A 21,424-nucleotide genomic window follows, 5' to 3' on the forward strand; every position below is an offset into this window, starting at 1 on the left:
TCCTCAGGCCTAGAGCTGGTCATCCCCAAGATCCTTCCTCACCCAGCCAATCCCTCTCTAGGTCACTGCCGCAAGGAGGCCGCTGCTGTCTGCCTTCCAGCCCTTGTGAGTGGGAAAGGCCAACTGCAGAGATGTGACAGTCAGCCTCAGGCTAGGCTTGGGCTCCCAGTGCCGTCCCCACCCTAGATGCCGGTGTCCACCACCCCTCTGTGCCCCCTGAGGTATCCACAATGTATCAGGTGCCTCCCACCTGATCCCCTCCCACCCCCACGGCCCCCACAGGATCCAGCCAGACACTGGGTACAAACTGCAGTTTATTAAGGCTCCAGAGTGAGAATTGGCACTTGGTTCTGTGCAGGGGCAGGGGTGTCAGTGGAACCCAAAGGAGCTGGGCCCAAACAGGTTGGAGGGAACTCCCCCATCCCCCTACCCCCAATAAATAAAGTCTCAGCTCCACCTCAGGGTGCTGGTGCAGGGCAGGAAGCCCTCACTGAGGAGAACCCAGGGCTGCTGCCTCCTTCATATTTCTCTCCACATTGGACCTGGCCGCAGGTCAGTGCCCAACAGAACCTCTGTGGCACTGTGCTCTGACGGGGCCGGGTGAGATGTGGGACCTGTCCCCACTGTAGGGGTTTAGGATGGGGAGCTGGCCTCCCCCGTGGTCAATCATGGTCCGAGGCTGCCCAGGGCAGGCTCAGATGGGGCCTGCATTGGGGACACTGTGCGTATCCCAGGTCGGGGCCCAGCCTGGGCCACAGCTAGATGTGCAGCTCTGTGTCATCGGGTGGCTCCAGGCCGGACTCCGCGCTGAGTGCTGAGGCTGAGGGGCCCTGGGCCACCCCAAATGGCGAGACAACAGGTGAGCGAGCAGCCAGAGGAGACAGTGAGGGTGAGAAGCTGGGAGACATGGCAGCTGAGGATAGGGAGCCTTCGTGGCTGATGGGGGAGCGGTGAGAGGCTGGTGGGAAGATGGCCCGCGTTGCTGCCGTGCTGGCTGGCTTAGGGGGCACAGACTTGGCTCCTGGGTGGGCCACAGCAGTGATGAGGGGTGGTGGGTCAATACGGGGAGCCGGGGGACATGGCCGAGCTTCATCCTTGAGCCGAGCAATCTCTGTGAAGACACTGGCCAGCGGCTGGAACTGAGGGCACCAGCTCAGCAGGTAGTCCCAGTTGTAGCTGCCACGGAGCTCCTCCTCACCAGCCACAATGGCTGTCAGTGCACCTGCCACACATGGCTTGCCATCTGCTGGGAAGCCATAGTCCCCGGTGGGTGCAGGGCTCAGGCCACAGCCCCCCAGGAAGGCCGTGGCCGTGGCTGGTGGGCCCTCTTCTCGGTACAGAGTGGCTCCTGCACCTGGCAGCAGCAGCCCTGCCTTGCGGCCCTTATACCAGGTGTCAGGGGCAGGTGGCTCGCAGGATGTGTCACTCAGTCCATCTGCATCCTGCTGGATGCCTGAGTCGGGGCCACGGGCAGCCAAGGAAGAAGCCACACTGGCCACACGTGGGAACTCATTGATCATGCGGATCTCGTCATCCTCTGCAGCCTCTGCTGAGCCTCGCCCACTGGAGTGTGAAGGGTCCAAGGAGCCACCTCGGGGGTAGGGTCCTCCAGCTCCTGGCCCACCATAGCTGGGGAGAGTCTGGTGATAAAGGTGCTCTGAGGGCGGTGGGCTGGGTGGCTCTCGGCCTAGCTTCTGCAGAGAGCCACTGGCCAGGGGCGCAGCCTGTGACATCGGACCAGGTGCTGCCTCAGCCTTGTGGCTACGGGCCCGCACCAGCCCCAGGACCAGGGCTGCCAGTGCAAGCACCACCACAACTCCCAGGGAGGCTGCCACAGCCCCCACCAATAGCAGGTTGAGGTCAGGTGCCAGGCCTAGGGCAGTGTGGGTGATATCCACAGTCACAGGCACCGTGGCACTCCGGGAACCAGGCAGAGGCCCCCGTGCCACCACCTCCAGCCTCAGCTCCCGTGGTGCCTCACGCCGTGTCCGGCCTCCACTCCCAGAATTGCCTGTTCCACTGCCTGGTGCCCGGCTGTCCACTCGAAGGTACAGGGCACCTGTAGTCTGGTTGATACCAAAATAGGGGGAAGAGGTGGCAAGGGAATAGAGCACCAGGCCATCGGCTCCTCCATCCTCATCTGTGGCCTGCACATGACCCAGGCTATAGCCACGCCGGGCACCTTCTGGCACTTGGAAGTGGAAAGCTGGAGCCAGGAATACTGGGTCATACTCATCCTCCCCTGTCACCAGCACTGACACAGTGACCGAGGCTGAGAGATTCCCAGCATCGGCAGCACCGACCAGCAGCTGGAAGCTTCCTGTGTGCTCATAGTCAAAGGCCACGCGTGCCCGCAACTCCCCTGTTGAGCTGTTCAGTGCAAATGCCTCACGGCCCTCGGACCCTGGCCCGGCCTCCAACAGGCTGTAACGGAGCCTCCCGAAAGCCCCAGCATCCCCATCGATCGCGTGCAGAGTGGTCACAAGAGTGCCTGGAGGCTGGTTCTCTGCCAGGCTGGTGCTGAGCAAGCTCAGCGGGAAGACGGGGCCATGGTCATTCACATCCTGGACCTCGATGGTCACTGGTGCCAGAGCAAAGTGTGCCCCAGCAGGGTCGGCAGCCTGCACTACAAGCTGATGTCGAGCCTGGGTCTCACAGTCCAAGGGGTGGGCGAGTCGCAAGGCACCTGAGCTCTCATCCAGTTCAAAGAGCCCAGAAGGGTCGCCGGAGCTAAGGGTGAAACGTACAAGGCCATGAGGGCCTGGGTCAGCATCAGAGGCCTCTACATGCAGCAGCTCAGCTCCAACTGGTGTGTCCTCAGGAACTGCCATGCGGTAAGACGCTCGAGAGAAGACAGGGGGGTTGTCATTGACATCCAGCACAGTGACGGTGACAGGCACGGCTGAACTGCGAGGGGGCTGCCCCCGGTCAGCTGCAGCCACAGTTAAGTTGTACTGGGTTAGGCTCTCAAAGTCTAGAGGCTCAAGCAACACCAGGCAGCCCAGTGCCCGGGGGCCTAGTCCACTACCTTCCTCAGTTTCAGCCAGCCGGGGTTCCAGCTGGAAGACTCGGCCCCGGTTGCCACTGACGATGCTATAGTCCACGGTAGCATGGGTGCGGCTTCCATCGGCATCCGTGGCCTCCAGGGTGAGCAGCGTGGAACCGGGGGGCAGATCCTCAGTCACAGCCACACGGTAGTGTGGCAACGTGAAGCTAGGGGTGTGATCGTTCTGGTCCTGGAGCTGCACATGCACTGTGGCTCGTGCTGCCCGGCCTGGCATCCCATGATCTCGTGCTTCCAGCACCACGTCCACCACTCCTGGCCCCTCCTGGCCAAAGGCTACTGTTCCCACTGTTGTGAACAAGGTCCCTGAGATGAGAAGGGAATGGAGAGAAATATACATTCAGTGGAGGCTGTAGGTGAGCAGAGGGGTGATCCTATGGGGGCCTGGGAAATGGCCTTGGAAGTCAGACTCCAGGGAATGACCTGTGTGCTGCGAGTTTATGGAATGGTCTCCAGGATTCATGGAATGGCTTCTGCACATGTAGTCAGGACAGGGCTTAAAATAGAGACAAAGGGGAGGAAATGTTTTCACTGGGTCAGAGGTCTAAGAGTTAAGAGTTCAGACAAATTCTAGGAATGGGGTCAAAATATGGCCTGTCACTGTCAAAGATAAGGGGTCAGATCCTGGAAAGGACGTACCATTGTTGGGGTCAACACTGAAGCCCTCAGCAGGGGAAGCCAGATGGTAGGAAATGTGACCATTGGCACCTGAATCCCGGTCAGTGGCAGAGACGGAGAGAATGGCACTGCCTGGAGGTGTGTGTTCAAGCAGTGTCACCTAAGGAGTGAGGACAAGTGTTTATGGCCAAGTTTCCCAGCTACCCTACTGTCCACTCAGCCTGTGTTCTGGAGCTTGGTCCTGTGAGCCCTGCTTGGCATCCATGCCAGCTTGAAGCCCATACTCAGTGTTCAAACTGCCCACCTGCCTCCATTTCCGGGCACAGGATGAAGAACCTGGACATAGGTCCTAGGACGTGGAAGGCTGGTTTGAGATGGGACCCGCCCATGCCCAGGGCCGCATCCTTAGGTCTTCCAACATCCAGCCCACCTCAGACACTTCTAGCCTTGCCACTTCCTTCCAGCGTGAACACCCTGGGCCCAGGTGTGGGGTCAGCTGGGGCACCAGTACCTGGTAGAGGCTCTGTGAGAAAGCAGGTGCGTTGTCATTGACATCCTCCACAAACACTGTGAGGTTAGCACGACCCTCATGAGGCCCATCATGCGCCAGCAGCTGCAGGTGGTAGCGGTCACGTTGCTCAAAGTCCAGGGGGCCCGTGAGGGAGAGGCGGCCTCCATAGCGACCTATGCTGAAGGGATCCTGGGGTCCAGATGGGCTCAGCACATACCACAGCACCGGTCCTGAGTCCACATCATTCCCTGTTACCTGTGCAATCTCTGAGCCCAATAGTGCATCTGCAATACATGGGACAAGTGCATTTGGTATGGTCCAAGACACCCCTGGAGCCCCGGGGTGGGGTCAAGTGCTGCCCTACCACCCTCTGTACCTCTCACTATACCGAGCTCTCACCTTCTGACACTTGGAGCTCCCAGGGCTGGGGGATGGTGGGGCGATTATCATTGGTGTCGATGACCATCACCGTCAGGGTAGCTGAGCCCACCAGGGCTGGGCTTCCTCTGTCTGTGGCCATCAGTACCAGCCTGGAAACAGAGCACAATCAGGGGTGGGGCCTGGGGAAAAGGGAGAACCCCGGGCAGGGCTAGAAAGACTCACGACAGACTGGGGAGGTCTGGGGGACTCAGGATGTGGCTTAGAGATTGAGAGAGATTCAGAGCAGGGCTTGAAACTGGATGGAGCCAGGATGGGGTCTTGGAATCTACAGGGCCAGGCCTTACCGTGTTTCAGCCCAGATCTCACGGTCCAGGATGGCTGTGGTAGTAATAGTGCCTGTGGCTGGGTCTACATGGAACAGTCCCCGTGCTGGCTGGGATGCGGCCAGGCTGTAGGAGATCTGTCCACTGGGACCTTGGTCCAGGTCATCTGCTTCCACCTGGTGGGAGGATGAGGCTGCTGGCACTAGGCTGGCCACAGACTAGTCCGGCCAGCCCTGCCCCCCCCATCTTCCCATCACATCCCACACCTGCAGCAGGGGTCCCTCCAACGGCCTGGACTCAGGCAGGAAGGCCACGTAGTGGGGCTGCAGGAAGCGGGGAGCATTATCATTGGCATCTTGCAGGGTTAGGGTCAGTACAGAGAAGGCGAAGGCTCCCCCACTCTCTGCTTGCAGCACCAGTCGGAGTCGTGGGCTGGCCTCGAAGTCCAGCCCCTCTGCCGAGCGAACTGTGATGGCTCCTGAGGGGAGGGAGAAAGCATCACAGACAGCCCTTGCTTGCCCTGGAGCCTCCCTCTCTGATGCCCCTTCAAGGGCAGCCCCTCCCCAACCAGGGCCTTCTCTGGCCCAGAAGGGAGTTCCCCCAGGAGCCTGTCCCTTCACAGAGCCCCTGCTCCTGCCCGTTACCTGTACTAGGCTGGATGGCAAATGTCCCTTTCTCATTCCCACTGAGAATGCTGTAGGTGATTGGTCCACTTGAGCCCCCTGCATGGACAGCCTTAGGGGAGACAATGGGAGTCCCTACAGAGAGGATGGTATTGGTTGGACTGTGAGCATTAGATTGAGGGAGTTTGCAAGACATTTTTAGTGAGTACCCCCCAGCCCATCCAGAGATACAAAGCTGGGAGACATGGTTGGGGACCTACCTGGGGGTGCATTCTCACGGAGCATGGCTTCACTACTAGTGCGAGGAAAACGGGGTCCACGCTCGGACTCCCCCTGCAGCCCAACAATGACCACACCAGTGGCAGAGCGAGCTGGACGGCCGAGGTCGGTGGCCACGATGAAGAGAACACGATCGCGGGGGCCCAGGGCTACAGGTGAGCGGGTCACACGTATTTCACCAGTGTAAGAGTCCACGGTGGTGCCAGGAGGCGGCGTGCCTGCCAGCCGGTACAGGATGGAGGCATTAGCACCAGCATCACGGTCTTCAGCTCGCAGAGTGGCCAGAGCCAGGGTTGGGGTGCTGAGGCTGGGGCCTGGGCGGGGCAGGCGCAGCCTCAGGGGACTGGTGGGGAAGGTGGGTGCGTGGTCATTGACATCACGTACAGTGATGGTGACAGGTACCGTGGTGCTCAGGGGCCCTGCAGCTGCACCATCCACAGCACTCACAGAAAAGGCATAGCTGGGACACTGCTCTCTGTCTAGGGCTGTGGCTGTGCGTAATTCCCCGGAGCTGGGCTCCAGCAGGAAGGCTCCCGCTGCACCTGTACCCAGGTAGTAGGTCACACGGCCATTGGCCTCAGCATCAGGGTCATGAGCCTGTAGCTGCAGCAACAGGGTCCCTGCAGGTGCATCCTCAGGCACCTCCACAGAGTAGGCAGGCACAGGGAAGGCTGGGGCATGGTCATTGGCATCCAGCACTGTCACTGTCACAAGCAGAGTAGCACTGAGAGCTGGCTGGCCTCCATCCCGGGCCTCTATCCTCAACTGGAATGCTGGCTCCACCTCTCGGTCTAGTGGCCTCGTAGTGCCAAACTCCCCAGAAGCTAGGTCTAGGACAAAGGCTCCTGATGGGTCCCCATCTGCAGGGAAGTACATAGACAAAGATATGTCAGCCCATGGGAGTGAGGGTGATTTAAAGGCAACAGCAAATGGGAAGGAGGAGGGGAAAGAAACTGGGAGAAAGGCGGAGAAGAGAACCGCAGATGGTAAAGGAAGATACCATAAAGCAGCTTTTCTCAGAGTGTGGTCTGGGGACTCCTTTCAGGGAGTATATAATCAAAACTAGTTTCATAATAATATTAAAACATTAGATGCCTTTTTAAAATTCTTAGTATTTCACAAATGTACAGTAGAGTCGAAATGCTGCATGGCAAGTGATGACATCACTTGGATGGTAATGGAATGTGTGCTTACGAATTCTTATGTCTTCTAGAATATAGATAGAAAGTTTAGAGCATAAACGTGTATTTTCAGAGACTCAGTTTTTTTTTGTTGTTGTTTTAAAGATTTTATTTATTTATTTAAGAGAGAGAGGCAGAGTGAGCACAAGTAGGGGAGCAGCAGGCAGAGGGAGAAGCAAGCTCCCGCTGAGCAAGGAGCCCAATGAGGGACTCAATCCCAGGACCCTGGGATCAGGACCTGAGACAAAGACAGACACTTAACCAACTGAGCCACCCAGGCGCCCTGACTCATTCAGTTTTTAGTGGCTTACTTCTAGTTCCACTTGCTATAATCTTTGCAATCTCACTGCAGTCGAACAAATTATTTGAATCCCTACTATTTCTTTGTGCCTATGAAGAAATACAGTAAGCGGGGTACTTCACTGACTGTTTTACAATGGCGTTTTAAGATTTTTCTCAGCTTTAAAATCTAAGTAAATATTGATGTAATGTGTTTATTATATATTTATAGTATGTGTTCATTATAACATATCCTATTATTATATCAATAAATATTGTTATCATAAAAACAAAAACTCTCAGGGTTCTCAAACATTAAAAATATTAAGGGTTACTGAGACCTAAAAGTTTGAGAACAAGTGCTCCATAGGAAGAAGGAAGAAAGAAAAAGAAAAGAAACAGGAAAATAAAAACAGAGACACAGAGGGACACAGAGTTGAAGAGGCACAGAAAGAGACATTCAGAAACACATATATCATGATTGAAAAGGTAGAAGACCAAGAAAAGGGAAAGGAAACCCAGACACACTGAGGCTGACATAAGCCCACAAGGAACAGAACTGGGCAAGTGGGTGCTAGGTTAGCAGGTGTGGGAGAGTTCTCACCCAGGATGAGGTACTGCAGCTGCCCGTTGGCTCCCACGTCTGGGTCAGAGGCCCGCAGCACCGTAAGGGTCTGGGGGTCCTGGCCCTCGGGCACCTCCAGGGAGAGGTGGGCACTCCCAAAGGTTGGGGCATGGTCATTCTCATCCTCCACAGCCACTCGCACTGTGACATGGGTCAGCAGCGGGGGTGAGCCTCTGTCCCGGGCATACACTGTGGCGAAGCAAAATCGGTAAGATGTAGCCTGCTCCCATCCATGGAGAAACCCACACTACGCAGCGTTCACACATGTTCACCAGGTGCACATATGAACCAGAAAATGTCCATCTCTCCACACTCTGCAAGCATGTGGGTGCCTACATGTGTACATGCACATATAAATATACATGTCAGAAAACTTTTTTTCTTCCCACTTCCCATACTTAGTGCATGCAAGATGTATCTTGGATTAGTGGTAATGTGACAGAAAAGGCACTAAGTAAGGTATCAAAACATGTGGGTTCAAGTCCCAGCTCTACACTTCCAAGCTGTGTTAGCTTGCACAAGTCACTTAACCTCTATGGTACTCACTATCAATATGCTTTTCTGTTAGATGGCCACAGTATAATCTGAGGGAACCCTAAAGGACAGAGCTGTGGCATTATGTATTTGAGAGTTTGTGTGATTACAATGGCAACAGCCTAAAAGTCAGATCACCTTGCAATCTGCCCAACTCTTGCCTCCCCAAGGTAGTTTGGGGGTTCTGCCCATGTAACACTGGTGCTTACAACCCCACCTCAGGCTTTTGGGGTCCTGTCGATGTGTACCTGTCAGATTGATTTCCTCTTGCTCCTCCCGATCCAGGGCCCGAAGAGTTGTGAGAACTCCCGTGTCTGGATCCAGGGAGAAGCTTTCGCCAGAGATGCCTCCATAAGTCACTTGCCCATTGGCCCCTAAGGAGGGGCAGCATGGAGCGAGATCAGAGGGTAAATACACCTTTTCTAGCCCAGCGACCCTCTCCACTCATCCCCTCAGGTCTTACCCAGGTCTGGATCAGTTGCCCGCAGAGTGAGCAGAGAAGTGCCAGGCGGGCTGTTCTCACGCAAGAGGACGCTGTACTCCTGCTGCTGGAAAGCGGGTGCCTCGTCGTTGACGTCAGCGACACTGACGGTGAGGAGCTGCGTGGCTGAGCGCGGCGGGGAGCCGTGGTCGGAGGCCACCACGGTCAGTATGTGTTCAGCTCGCTGTTCCCGGTCCAGGGACCGCACGACCGACAGTGCTCCTAGGTGAGCGGTAGGGCAGGTTGGAAGGAAACCTCAACACTCTCTTCACATCAGCACCTTCCCTCACCCCAACCTCCTCCAGGCGCAACTCACCGGTGCTGGAGTGTAGCCGGAAGTAGCCGTCCCCGCCAGCTGCCAGGCGATAGGACACGCGTGCGGCTTCGCCCAAGTCCGGGTCGCGCGCTACCACGTGCAGCGCCACCGGCCCGGGCGGCTGATCCTCGGGGATGCGCACACGTGAGGGCGAGGCGAAGACCGGCGCGTTGTCATTCTCATCCGTGACAAAGACGCGCGCGGAGACGCGCGCTGCGCGCCGGTGGCTGGCATTGGCGGGCCGGTCCGTGGCTTCCACGAGGAGCAGCAGGGCGGGTGTGGTCTCCCGGTCCAGGCCTCGTGGCGCGCTGAGCGCCCCGGTGCGCGCGTCCAGGCGAAGCGCAGGCACGGGCGGCTCCTGGCGCAGCAGGCGGTAGCGCACGTCGCTGTTAGGGCCCGGGCCGTCGGCGTCCGACGCGTGGAAGGTGTACAGCGCCGCGCCAGGATCCGGGTTCTCCGGCAGCGCGAGCGCCAGCGGATCGCGCGCGAAGGCTGGCGCGTGCTCGTTCTCGTCCTGCACGCGCACCTGCGCGCGCAGCAGTCGCGCACCTACGCCTCCCGGGCCCTCAGCGCGCACAGTGAGAGTGCGCCACGCAGGGCCCGCCTCGAAGTCCAGGGGCCGCGCCAGGTACAAGCGCCCTGAAGAAGCATCCAGCGCGAAGGTGCCCTCCGGGTCGGCGCTGCCCACCAACGTGTAGGTGAGTGCGCCCACCCCCGCCGGCTCTGGCGACGCCACAGAGCCCAACAGGGAACCGGGCTGCAGCCCTTCCGCCGCCGTCACCGTCAACACAACGGGCACTGGAGCCGCTGGGTCTGGCTCTGAGGGATCCGGTGGGGGCTCCGCTGAGCGAACTGAGGGAAGCACCTGTTGTGGACCGAGGAGGAAGGGCAGAATCAGGGGGCCCATGTAAAGGGAGTCTGCGCTGGCCGGCTGGGTAGCTGGAAGGGTAGTCAGAGTAGCCAGACTAGAGGGCATAAGGATTCTACGAAGGTGTAGCTCTTGGAGGAGCCCATATTGGTGGCCAAGGAGAAACGGACGGGTTTAAGGAAGGGCAGCCCTACCTGCACCAGCAGCTGGAGGCTGGAGCTCCGAGGGGGGCTGCCTTGGTCGTGAGCACTCAAAGTCAGTACATAGTGTGGCCGCTCTGCTCGGATCAGGGGTGCTGCAGTGAGCAGCTCCCCTGAGTGAGGGTGAAGAGAGAAGAGCTCTGAGCCAGGACCTGGGAACAGGCAGAGGAAGAAGGGTGAGGGCATCTGTCCCAGAGCTGGGCAGGTCAGCCATCACCACCAGCTCCCTTCTCTCCACACCACCCCCCATACCAGTTAGCGTGTACAGGATAGTGCCGTTCTCCCCTTCATCTGGATCCTTGGCCTGCAGAGTTGTCACCAGTGTTCCTGGAGGCACTCGATCTGGTACCTGTGGGGATACACAACTCACCTACAGCTGTGTCCTTCCTGTTCTTGAGGTATCTCAGGGTCAAGTTCCCCTCACTTGAATGCAGACAGAGCCCCTTTCTTGCTCTCACACCTCCAAGAGCCAGTCTCTCTTAACCTACACCTACAGCTCTGTGGGGGAGACCCCCACTGCCTCTCACACTTTTTCAGGTCAGGGTCCTGCCACTTCACTTACCTGTATTGGGAGGCCCCCGCCAGCAGCCCCAGAAGCTTGCAGGAAGCTGGGGCTGTTGTCGTTGAGGTCGAGTACCGCGATGTGCACGGTGCCTGTGGTACTACGGGGTGGGCTGCCCCCATCCTGCACCTGCACCAGGAGCTGGTAGCTGCTCTGCCGCTCTCGGTCCAGGGTTTGGAGTGTGGTCATTTCTCCTGGGAGTGCAGGATAGGGATCATGTATGATGTACAGCCTGAGGCCTGCTGCTGAGAAGCTGGGGTTTAGGGAGTGTGGGAGGGAATGCCAGGGTGAAAGTCCAGGCTCAGTCCTGGTCCTCATGGCGGGGGTCTGGGGATTCTGTCTGGGTATTCGCCAGTCTGAGGATGAGGCTATGAGGTCTCAGAATTTGGGCCCCAGTGCTCACCAGTCTGGGGGTGGATGCGGAAGGCGTTGCTGTCTTCTGACAGCGGTCGCAGGCTGTAGGTCAGACGTCCATTGGGTCCTGAGTCTCGGTCAGTGGCAAAGACCCGGCCCACGCTGGTCCCTGGAGGCTGGTTCTCAGCCACAGCCAGGAAAGTGGGCTCCTCAGACAAGCGGGGACTGTGGTCATTCTGGTTGAGGATGCTGACCCTCACGGTGGCTGTGCCTGTCTGCTGCCCCAACTCAGCTTTGGACCCAGACACTGCCATTACCTTCAGTGTGTACAACTCCTGGGCTTCACGGTCCAGTGCTGCTCGCACCCATAGCCAACCACTCTGTGGTTCCAAGCCAAAGGGGTTACTTGGCCCATCTGCTGCAAGATGGTAGGTGATGGGGCCCCCATCTGGTGCTTGAGCTTGCACTTGCAGGACCTGAGTTCCAGGGCTGGTGCCCGAGGGCAGGTCGACATGGTAGGTAGGGCTGTCAAAATGAGGAGCCAGCCCACGGGTCCCCAAGTCCTGTACCACCACCCGTAGTCGAAAGTGGCTGGTGCGGGGTGGGGAGCCTCCATCCCGGGCCTCCAGCTCCAACTCATGGGCTGGCCCCCCTGGGGGCCCCAGAGGTCCCATAAGCCTTACATGGCCTGTGGTGGGGTCCACAGTGAAGGCCCCACCACCCCCAGCAAGCAGGGTAAAGGTGACTCGACTGTTAACGCCTGCGTCGGGGTCCAAAGCCCGAAGTGTATAGATGGGGGTCCCTGGGGCAGTGTTTGGTGGCAGCAACACTGTGTCTTCAGGTGCAGGGAAGGCAGGGGAGTTGTCATTTACATCATCCAGCAGCACACGCACCCGAGCTACAGCAAAAGCCGGGGGCACTCCACTGCCTGCCCGCACCTCCAGCTCCAGCACTGGTCCCAGCAGCTCCCGGTCGAGAGGGCGGAGTGTTTGTAACAGCCCTGAGGCCCCATCTAAGGAGAAGAGTCCTCGGGGATCCCCGCCTGATAGGGCAAGGGTCACAGACCCCAAGCGACCTAGGGGAAGGAGAAAGGAGTCAAGAAAGAGGTGGGGGCACCTATTGAGTTGGCACTCTGATCTCAAGGAGGGCTAAGCACTATCCACACCTGTGTCTTTCAAACTATCAGGGGGAGGGGCAGGTGTTGGCAGAGACGCTGGGTGGCACTTCACATGCCTGGGGATGAAGCAGAGTGCCTGCACTGTGCCCGGGGATGTGTTGGGGATTTGAACCTGCAGGCTATCTATGGTGTGATACTCTAGGGTACTTTGAGATGGGTTATGTTGGGGTGGCTGGGTAGAGCACCAAATGGGTATAGTGACAAATGATACCTGGTGGATTGTGTGCCTGGACTATGCCCACGCTGGTGCCTGGTGCCACATCCTCTGGTACAGAGAAGACATACTGTAGTTGCTCAAACACTGGTGGCACAGGGGTTCCAGGCATGATGCTGACGTTGACTCGGGCACTGGGCTCTGCCTGCAGGCCACCTCCATCCTGAGCCCCAATCTCCAGCTGCACCACAGAGTTGGCCCGTCTGGCCAAGGGCCAGGCTACTGTCAACAGCCCTGGGAGAAGGGATAGAAGCAGAGATGTATAAGGGAACAGCATAGAGGAAGAAAGGTTATGGGAAGGGGGGGCACTACTTCATTTAAGTAGGTGGGAAGAGGGGTCTAGGGACAAGCCCTGGGAATGAGAGGATCCTCACCTGAGTGCTCATCCAAGGCAAAGAGTGGGGGGTTATTGCCAGCCAGGATGTGGTAGGAGAGTCGCCCATGGGGCCCCTGATCAGGGTCATGGGCACGCACCCTCAGTACAGCTGTGCCTGGCATACTCTGTGCACTCAGACTGGCAGCATATTCCCGTGGGTAAAACTGCGGCGGGTTGTCATTCTCGTCTGACACAAACACCTTCACGTATACCATGGACTTGAGGCCTCCCTAGGGAGACAGGCAGCCGTAAGTCAGATGGGCCCTGTCTGGCTCTGGTGAATGCCCTCTCCCAACACCCCAACCTGCCCACGGTCTGCCCACTCACCCCATCCACAGCCGTCACTGTGAAGTCGAAGCTTGAGGGCCCCTGATCTCGGTCCAGGGTCCGGGTCGTGCACACATCACCACTGTGGGCATCGATGCGGAATGGGGGAGACCCTGAGGCGCCAAGCCCGGCACCCAAGGAATAGGAGAGGAGGCCAAATGGACCACTGTCTGCATCTGTGGCTGTCACCTAGGGAGAGGCTGGGGTGAGTGATGCCCCATCTTTTTGACCAGAAGAGCCAGAGCTAAGTGGCAATTAGAAGGAGCAGGCCCTGGGCCAGCTGGGTGCCAGAGGCTTTGGATGGTGGACACAGAGAGGGGGCCTATAGGACATGGGCCAAAACCCAACCTCACCACCTCAGACCTCACCACCTGGTTTAGGTACCTGCGAGCTTCTGGTCACAACATTTTTGTCAGTTGGTCAATACATAACCTTGTTTTATGTCTGCTTCTGTTTAATGACATCTAATGTAATATATATTGTTAATTCATTAACATTGAATCCACAGCCGATGGCACCATAAATCATATCCGAATGAAACTTAGCTAACACATACACTGTCTTCATAAGGCACAGCACAGCCCTCCTGTGCTTAGGGACACTAGGCAGCTCTTCCACATTATACTTGGGGACCATTTTAAGGAGCAAAAGGGACAAAAATGTGAAAAATGTGGCACTAAACAGACCGCAGAAAGGACCCTTGTTTACAGTATGAGCTGAAACGTGAAGGCAGAGCGTTGCCTGGAATGTGCACATCAATCCACCTGAATTTTTCATCGTTCTGCACATGTCCGGGAATGACTGCAAAAGCTCCAAGAGTATTGATTCGGGGTTACACGTAAATTTTAGAGAGTCAGCAAATTTACAAATACAGAATCTGCACATGATGAGAACCACCTGCACTTACAGGGGAGAGTGCTTGGGGCTGTGACTGCAAATTCCAGGGGGCTGCAGGGGGTTAGTGACCATCACCAAGTCTCATAATCACTCTGAGCAGAGAACTAGATGACCAGTGGAATTACTGGGACTGATGTTCTAGCTGTGCTTTTTCCTGAGTTTGGCCATTCCAGAGCGAGGTCTGGTTGATATTGGGATCTAATCACTGGAGTGATCGGGTCTGCTCTGTGAATTTATGGATGTGGCTCATGTACTTGTGGTATTCCTTGCCTTGAGAGAGGAAGTGAGAGAGGGAGAATGGCAAGTCTATGGGATGCCAAGGTCATTAAGTCCAGGAGGCTCCTCAAAACTAAGAAGTAGGGGAAGGCTTTCTTGGGTAATTCTTGGGTATCCCCCAGACTGGCTCAGGAAAAATTGAACTATTGGACACCAATGTCAGGAGCCTCTGAAGATTTCAGAGCCAAGGCAGCAGGAGACACCATTCCAAAAGCTTCTGAGCCTAGGACAGGGCCAGGCACACAGCTGGTACTCTATGTGTATTTGTCGAATGAGTAAATGGACATTCTGATTACCCTTACAACAAAACCTTCCTTCAAACTAAGTTTTATATGTTGGGTGCACATTAGACCCCTGACAGTGTGTTAGCGGGTGTTGACTGCTGTAGACTGTGACAAAGTACTCTCTGTGGATACAAGGGTCCTAGGGTCATGTCATGCTGTAAGAGGCGGCTGGCGAGTTCCCTCTTCTTAGCCAGAAGATGTTCCTCAGAGAGAAGGCTAGCCAAGGACTTCTGATTGTTGCCCAGGCCCTTGACAGAAGTGATTTGTGGCACTGTTTACCCTCCAGAGAGACACTAAGACCCTGCCATGTCTGAACCCTGGAAACAGTTTCTGCTCCAACTCTCTACTATGGCTGTGGGCCCAGATATCCCAGGAGACAAACATCCCCCCGCATCAATCCAGGCAGGCTGCAGCACAGCTGTGGCACCATCTCCAGAAGCTGTTAAAGACCTTTGCCCTCTGACTCGCTGCAGGAAGAAAGCAATAAATAGTGGTCAGGGGAAGTTGTCAGGAAGTGACCCCAAAAGGCGTAGGGGCCACTGACTGGAAATGACCAAGGCAGAAGTGAATTTCCTGGCCTGGGCAGCTCCTGCTTAGAGGTTCCACTGCAAATGCACAGCCTCCCTTTCCAGCAGGCTCTCAGCCCTGCTGCCCAGTCCAACCTTGGTCAGCTCCCTCTCCCGCTCATCTCTCTCCTTTTGTCCCCACTCACTCCATCTCATTGAATGCACTATTTCAGGGAGAAAATAAAGACTCTTATCTGTGAATTTTCTAAAGTTCCTATCAGACCACAAACTTACTGCATCCACCCCGTCCTGACCTCCTTCCCAGGTGTCTCCTGCTTCTCCCCCTGCTGCGCCCCCCTCCAGATTCCTCCTCCTCCCTTTCCCCTGCCTGTTCTCACACACTGTTGCTCCCTGGAATCTCTTCTTGGCCTCTTCTCACTCTCCATACTCCCTCAGGACCTTCTCTTCCACTTCTGTGGCTTTGACCATTGTCTGCACTTTGACCTAGACCACTCCTCTGAGCTCCAAACCTGTACATCCACATGTCTTCTCAACATCTCCACTCGGATGTCCCGCAGGCACCTTAAATCCAGCCTGTCCAAAGCTAAACTCATGATCATTCCAACCCCCTCTAATGACTCTTCCATCCATGCAGTTGCTCAAGCCAGAAATGTGTTCTTCCCTTTTCCTCTCCCGGTATATCAATCAACTAGGGACTAAGTAAATCCTCATTAACTCTCCTATTTGTCTATTCCTCTCCATCACCATTATCACTGTCCTGATTTAGGCCTGAGTCATCTGTCCCCTGGACTACTGTGATTCCCTTCTCATAGGGGTCTAACCCTCCAATCTGTCCTCTACCCCAGGATTTCTGATCCTTGGCATGACTGACAGTTTGGACCAGATAATTCTTTGTTGTGGTGCTGTCATGTGCATTATAGGATATCTGACAGCATCCTTCGCCCCTGTGCACTAGATGCCAATAACATCCCACCAGTTGTGACAAACAGATGTCTCTAGACATTGCCTAATGTCCCCTCCAGAGGGCAAAATCACTCCCAGTCATGAACCACTGCTCTATACTGACCACCACAAGCATCTTTTGAGAAAGCAAGTATGATCATATTACCCTTCTTGAAAATCTTCAACGTTCTCTAAAGAAAAGTGCTCAAACGCCTTGGCTTGACTCCTCAGTGTGGCCCACCTCTACAGTCGCACCTCCCACTCTCCCACGGGATGACCTTAAACTCCAGAGACACTGTGCCACTTGTAGCCCCTGAATAAGTCAGGCTCTCCCACTGCTCTGTGCATGTTACCTATGCCTGGAGCCCCTCCTTCCCACCATCTGGCCCCCCACAAACTCCTGCTTTGCCTGTGAGTCTCAGCTTAAGGGTCACCTCTTTGGTGATGCATTCATGCTGCCTATCTGTACCTCATATAAGTCCCCATTATGGAAGTCTTTTTATTACAGTACAACTACTTCTTCGCACAAGAATCTCCCCTCTAGACCATAAACTCCATGAAGCAGGGAGTAATAACTCATTCATTACTGTATTTGTCCCTAAGACAATGACAAGCATATGGCAGATACTTGATAAATGTATATTGAATGAATCCAATATTAAGACTTCTTCTAACAGGTGTGAACACCCAGTGGTCATTTCTACTCCCACTTCCCTATAGTTCCTAAGAGTAAAAACTCCAGGAAACCACCTAGAGAGTTACTGTCTTGCTTCAAGCGCTAGTGAGGAAGAAGAAATTTGGAAGCCATCACCCATTGGTCCTGGGCCAAGAGGGAGAGTAAACACATGGGAGAGTGGGTGGGAGCTGGACAGCAGCAGGCAGGCAAATACCCTAGCCAGAAGGCAAGGCGTCAGCTGGGACCAAGCACTGCCTGAAGTCTAGGCCAACAGACAGCCTCTGAGAAGATGCTCGGGGGTCTGGTGGACTTCGGAGATGTAAAGACCTCAAGCACTAGTTTCCTAAGAGGCCTCCGTACCTTCTGTTTTCTGTCCTGCATCCATATTCCATGATGCAGCCAAAGGACTCTTCTCAAAAGACATATCAGATTTGCCTAGAGCTCCTCATTGGCCCCCTGTGATTTTTTTTAAATTTTCTTAAAAAAAAAAAAAGATTTATTTATTTGACAGAGAAGAGAGAGCAGGTGAGCACAAGCAGGGGAGTGGGAGAAGGAGAAGCAGGCTCCCCGCTGAGCAGGGAGCCCAATGTGGGGCTGGATCCCAGGACTCCAGATCACGACCTGAGCTGAAGGCAGACGCTTAACTGACTGAGCCACCCAGGTACCCCAGTCCCCTGTGATTTTTAAGACAAATCGGTGGTTCACAACTGGGAGTGATTTTGCCCTCTGGAGGGGACTTTAGCCAATGTCTAGACCAGCTTGTAATCTGGTCCCTGTATACTATTTTGTCTCAGCTCTCTGTAATTCTTAGCAGCACATTTGAGACCAACCTGAACAGTGGAGTCACCTGAACACATCATGGGGTTCTGCAGCTCTTTCTGTAGGCCTGGAATCCCCATGCATATACTCTATATAATCCATTTGGCAGAGTCTCATTGGTTCTTCAAAGGTCTCCTCCTCTGGGCTTCCACAGCACCTCATATGGCATCTGATGCAGCACTAGTTACTGGTGTGTCTCCCTGTCTAGATAGGGACCTGCCTGGGAACAAGACCATGTCCTTTCTTTGTTCCCTGGGACCAGCACAGTGCCAAGCTTATAGTGGGTAAGTTAATTCTTGAATATGTCACTTACCCATTGATCTAATCCACCCCTCACCCTTAAAGCAAGTTAGCTTCCTAAAAAAAAACAATCTGTAGGAAGGAGAGAAGGATGAATAGGTAGAGCACAGAGGATTTTTAGGATGGTGAAACTACTCTGTATAATACCATAATGCATGTCACTACATATGTCCATTATACATATGCATTGTACATTTGTCCAAACCTATACAGTGTACAACATCAGGTGTGAACCCTAAGGTAAACTATTTTTTGGGATTTGGGGTGATTATATGTCAATGTAGTTTCATCAGTTGAAACAAATGAACCACTCTGGTGGGGATGCTGATAACGGGGGGAGGTGTTACATGAATGGGGACAGGGGGTATATGGGAAATCTTTGTCCTCAATTCACTTTTGCTGTGAATCTAAAACTGTTCCAAAAATGTAGCCTTTACAAAAACAAAAATGAAACAATCTGATCATGCCCTTTTCTGGCTCAAAGAAGTTCAGCGACCTCCTCTGCCTTCCAAGTAAAATCCTAACCCCCTTAAATCTTGGTGTCCAAGGACTTCTGTAATCTGGCCTCAGCCTGCCTCTTCAGTTTCATGCCCCCTCTGTCTCCTCCAGGCCTGACTTGTGGGCACTCTGTGGCTCCCAGAGTCTGTCCAGGGCTCCCATCTCCTTCTCAGAGAGGCCCTCCTGCTCTGGACATGGGGTCTCACTAATAGTTCTTATTATCTCTCATCCTTTTGCCTGAGCACAAATATCTCATCAAGGCTCAGCTCCACAGAGAGGGATGGGGGTTTCTCCCAGCAGAGCCTGGCACTGGATGAGGGCTCCATAAATGCTGGCATCTGTCTTGGGGGCAGGAGCCACATGGGTGTACAGAATCTCCATCTCTGCCTTTCAGAACAGCTTTGAGATTTTGTAGAGTCTCTGGCTTCTTGACACCACAGGACACTTCTTCCTGTAGATCCAATCTTAATTCCCTCAACTGCCTTACCTGGCCCAGCTCTTGAACCCTGTTTTCTCATCTTGTCATGAGCCCTCACCCTCCGCACAGACTTTGGAGCTCACGGGATAGGATCAAACCCTCTGACATAAGTCACTATAAACAGATACACCTGCAAGGCTTGGTTTCTGTTTTGAGGTCCCCTGTGACCATTTAATTCACTCCTGCCCACAGCAGCATCCCGCTGTGTGCAGGATTTACCTACCTGCAGGAAGCAGGTTCCAGGCTGGGTGCCCTCAGGCAGCGAGGCATTGTAGAAAGTCCTCTGGAACTGGGGCTCATTATCATTCACATCTTGCAGGGCCACACTGACTGTGGCGGACGAGGCAAGAGGAGGCAAGCCCCCATCTGTGGCCACCACAATCAGTTGTGGCTGAGGTTCCAATTCATAGTCCAGCGAGGCAGCCGTGGTAATGATGCCTGAAGTGGGGTCGATGGAGAACCAGCGGGTGTGGGCACCAGGGGCCAGGCTATAGGTGACCCGACCATTACTGCCCTGGTCAGGATCCCGGGCCATCACTCGCACCACGAAGCTACCAGGCAGCGCAACTTCAGGAAGGGGCTCAGGTCGGTAGAGTTGACGGTCAAAGGTAGGCGCATTGTCATTGACATCAGTGACATGTAGCACAAAGGTAGCCTCAGCCCGCAGTGGGGGTGAGCCCGAGTCTGTGGCAGTAACCCGCAAGTTATAGGCATCCCGCTCCTCCCGATCCAGCTGCCGAGCCACGCACACCAGGTAGATGACACTGTCCTGAGTGCTTAGGGCAAAATGGCCCTCTCCACCTTCCAGGGAAACGTTGACATGAGCAAAGTCACCATCATCTGGGTCTGACACAGAGATGCGAGCAACAAGCTGGCCAGGTGGGGCAGCCTCGGACACTCGTGGGGAGCCATCTGCACTCAGGAAGATGACAGTCATGGAGGGCTGGTTGTCATTGGCATCTCGCACGTTCACAGTCACAAAGGCTGAGCCCAGCTCAGGGTGAGCCCCACCGTCCCGCGCCTGCACTACCAGTTCATGGACCCGCCGTTGCTCAAAGTCCAGCGGCCGCTCCAGCCGCAGCAGTCCTGTGTGTGCATCAATGGAGAAGGGCCCATCACCCTCACTCTGCCTCCGGTTGATCTCATAAGTCACCGCCCCATTGGGACCAGCGTCGGCATCAGATGCATACACCTGCAAGACGGGACTGCCAGGGGCCAGGCTCTCAGACACCACAGCGTGATAGCGGCTCTGATTGAAAGCTGGGGCATGGTCATTGATGTCCAGCAGTGTCACATCCAGCAGGGCCTGGGCCCTCCGGGGGGGTGAACCACCATCGTAGGCCTCCAGTTGCAGCATGTATTGTGAGCGGTTCTCTCGGTCCAGCTCCCCAGTAACTACCAGTTCTGGCACGGGGGCCCCATCTGGACCAGGACGTGTCTCCAGCTGGAAGGTCTGTCCAGCCCCATCACCAGACAGTGCATAGCCCTGGGTTCCTAGGCGGCCAGCATCTGCATCACGAGCAGGCTCCAGTGGGTAGCGGGTGCCAAGAGCTGTATGCTCAGGTATCTGCAGGGCAGCCCGAGCCTGTGGGAAGGCCGGAGCATGGTCATTGATGTCAGCCACTCGCACAGTCACTTCTACAGTGGCACCGTCAGGAGTGACTGCCGTGAATCGGTAGCGATCTCGCCGTTCGCGGTCCAAGACACGGGCTGTACGGACCACTCCGCTGTGTTCGTCGATGGCCAGGTCTGTGCCCACCCCGCTGCCCTCTTGGGCAGAGATGAAGTACATGGGAGGTGCTGCCGTGCCTGGTGGAAGCCCTGCACTGATGTCACCAATCAGTGTGCCTGCCGGCTGCTCCTCATCAATCTGTAGGTCCAGGCTCCCGGCCTGACCCCAGGCACCTGACACCCCGGCCCCCAGCAGCAGCAGCAGCAGTGGCACTAGGGGCAGGGGCCTGGAGCTCTGCACGCCAGTGCAGGAAGGCACAGTGCCCGCCTCCTTCTGCATGACAGGGGCAGTCCAGTTACAACTTGGGCTCCAGCTCTGGGCCAGGCTCCAGGCCCAGCTTGATCTCAGGCTTTGCATCAGGTCCATCTTGGGCCCTGGCTCCAGCTCAGGCTCCCTGACCTGGGAGAAAGGCAGAGGAAAAAGGTCATGATGGTGGTTGGGGGTGGGGGGTGGGGTGGAATCAATGGTCCAGGGAGACTGGGACCTAAGCCACAGCAAGACTTCAGCATGTTCAGGCCCTCCGTAGGGCATTTGTGCTGCCACACATCCAGTTCGGACCCAAGAAGTTCCTGATTCAGAACTCCTCAGGACCCAGTCCAGTCTTTCTCTGGCAGGTCCCCATTCCACCCTAACCATCCCCCACGCCCAGAAGATTGTTTTGTTCCAGTTGTTCAGGTCTCAGTGCCCTTGGACTCCCTTCAT

The 21,424-nt window shown here is 55.6% G+C and overlaps 1 protein-coding gene across 1 annotated transcript; it reads right to left on the reverse strand.

Annotated features, from left to right (window-relative positions):
• Positions 1-296: 296 nt before the first annotated feature.
• DCHS1 (dachsous cadherin-related 1) lies at positions 297-21,121 on the reverse strand. Its single transcript, XM_002924968.4, has 20 exons — positions 19,214-21,121; positions 13,294-13,482; positions 12,965-13,196; positions 12,588-12,824; positions 11,249-12,274; positions 10,846-11,039; positions 10,536-10,632; positions 10,278-10,435; positions 9,216-10,080; positions 8,882-9,121; positions 8,667-8,792; positions 7,864-8,073; positions 5,781-6,659; positions 5,542-5,655; positions 5,164-5,375; positions 4,919-5,073; positions 4,593-4,723; positions 4,194-4,477; positions 3,704-3,842; positions 297-3,370 (listed from the first exon to the last, which is right to left on the reverse strand). The coding sequence occupies exons 1-20, from the start codon at positions 21,086-21,088 to the stop codon at positions 759-761; spliced, it is 9,975 nt and encodes a 3,324-aa protein (XP_002925014.4). The 5' UTR covers positions 21,089-21,121; the 3' UTR covers positions 297-758.
• Positions 21,122-21,424: the final 303 nt, after the last annotated feature.

This window comes from Ailuropoda melanoleuca, chromosome 8 (assembly GCF_002007445.2).
Source record: "Ailuropoda melanoleuca isolate Jingjing chromosome 8, ASM200744v2, whole genome shotgun sequence".
NCBI lineage: Eukaryota > Metazoa > Chordata > Mammalia > Carnivora > Ursidae > Ailuropoda > Ailuropoda melanoleuca.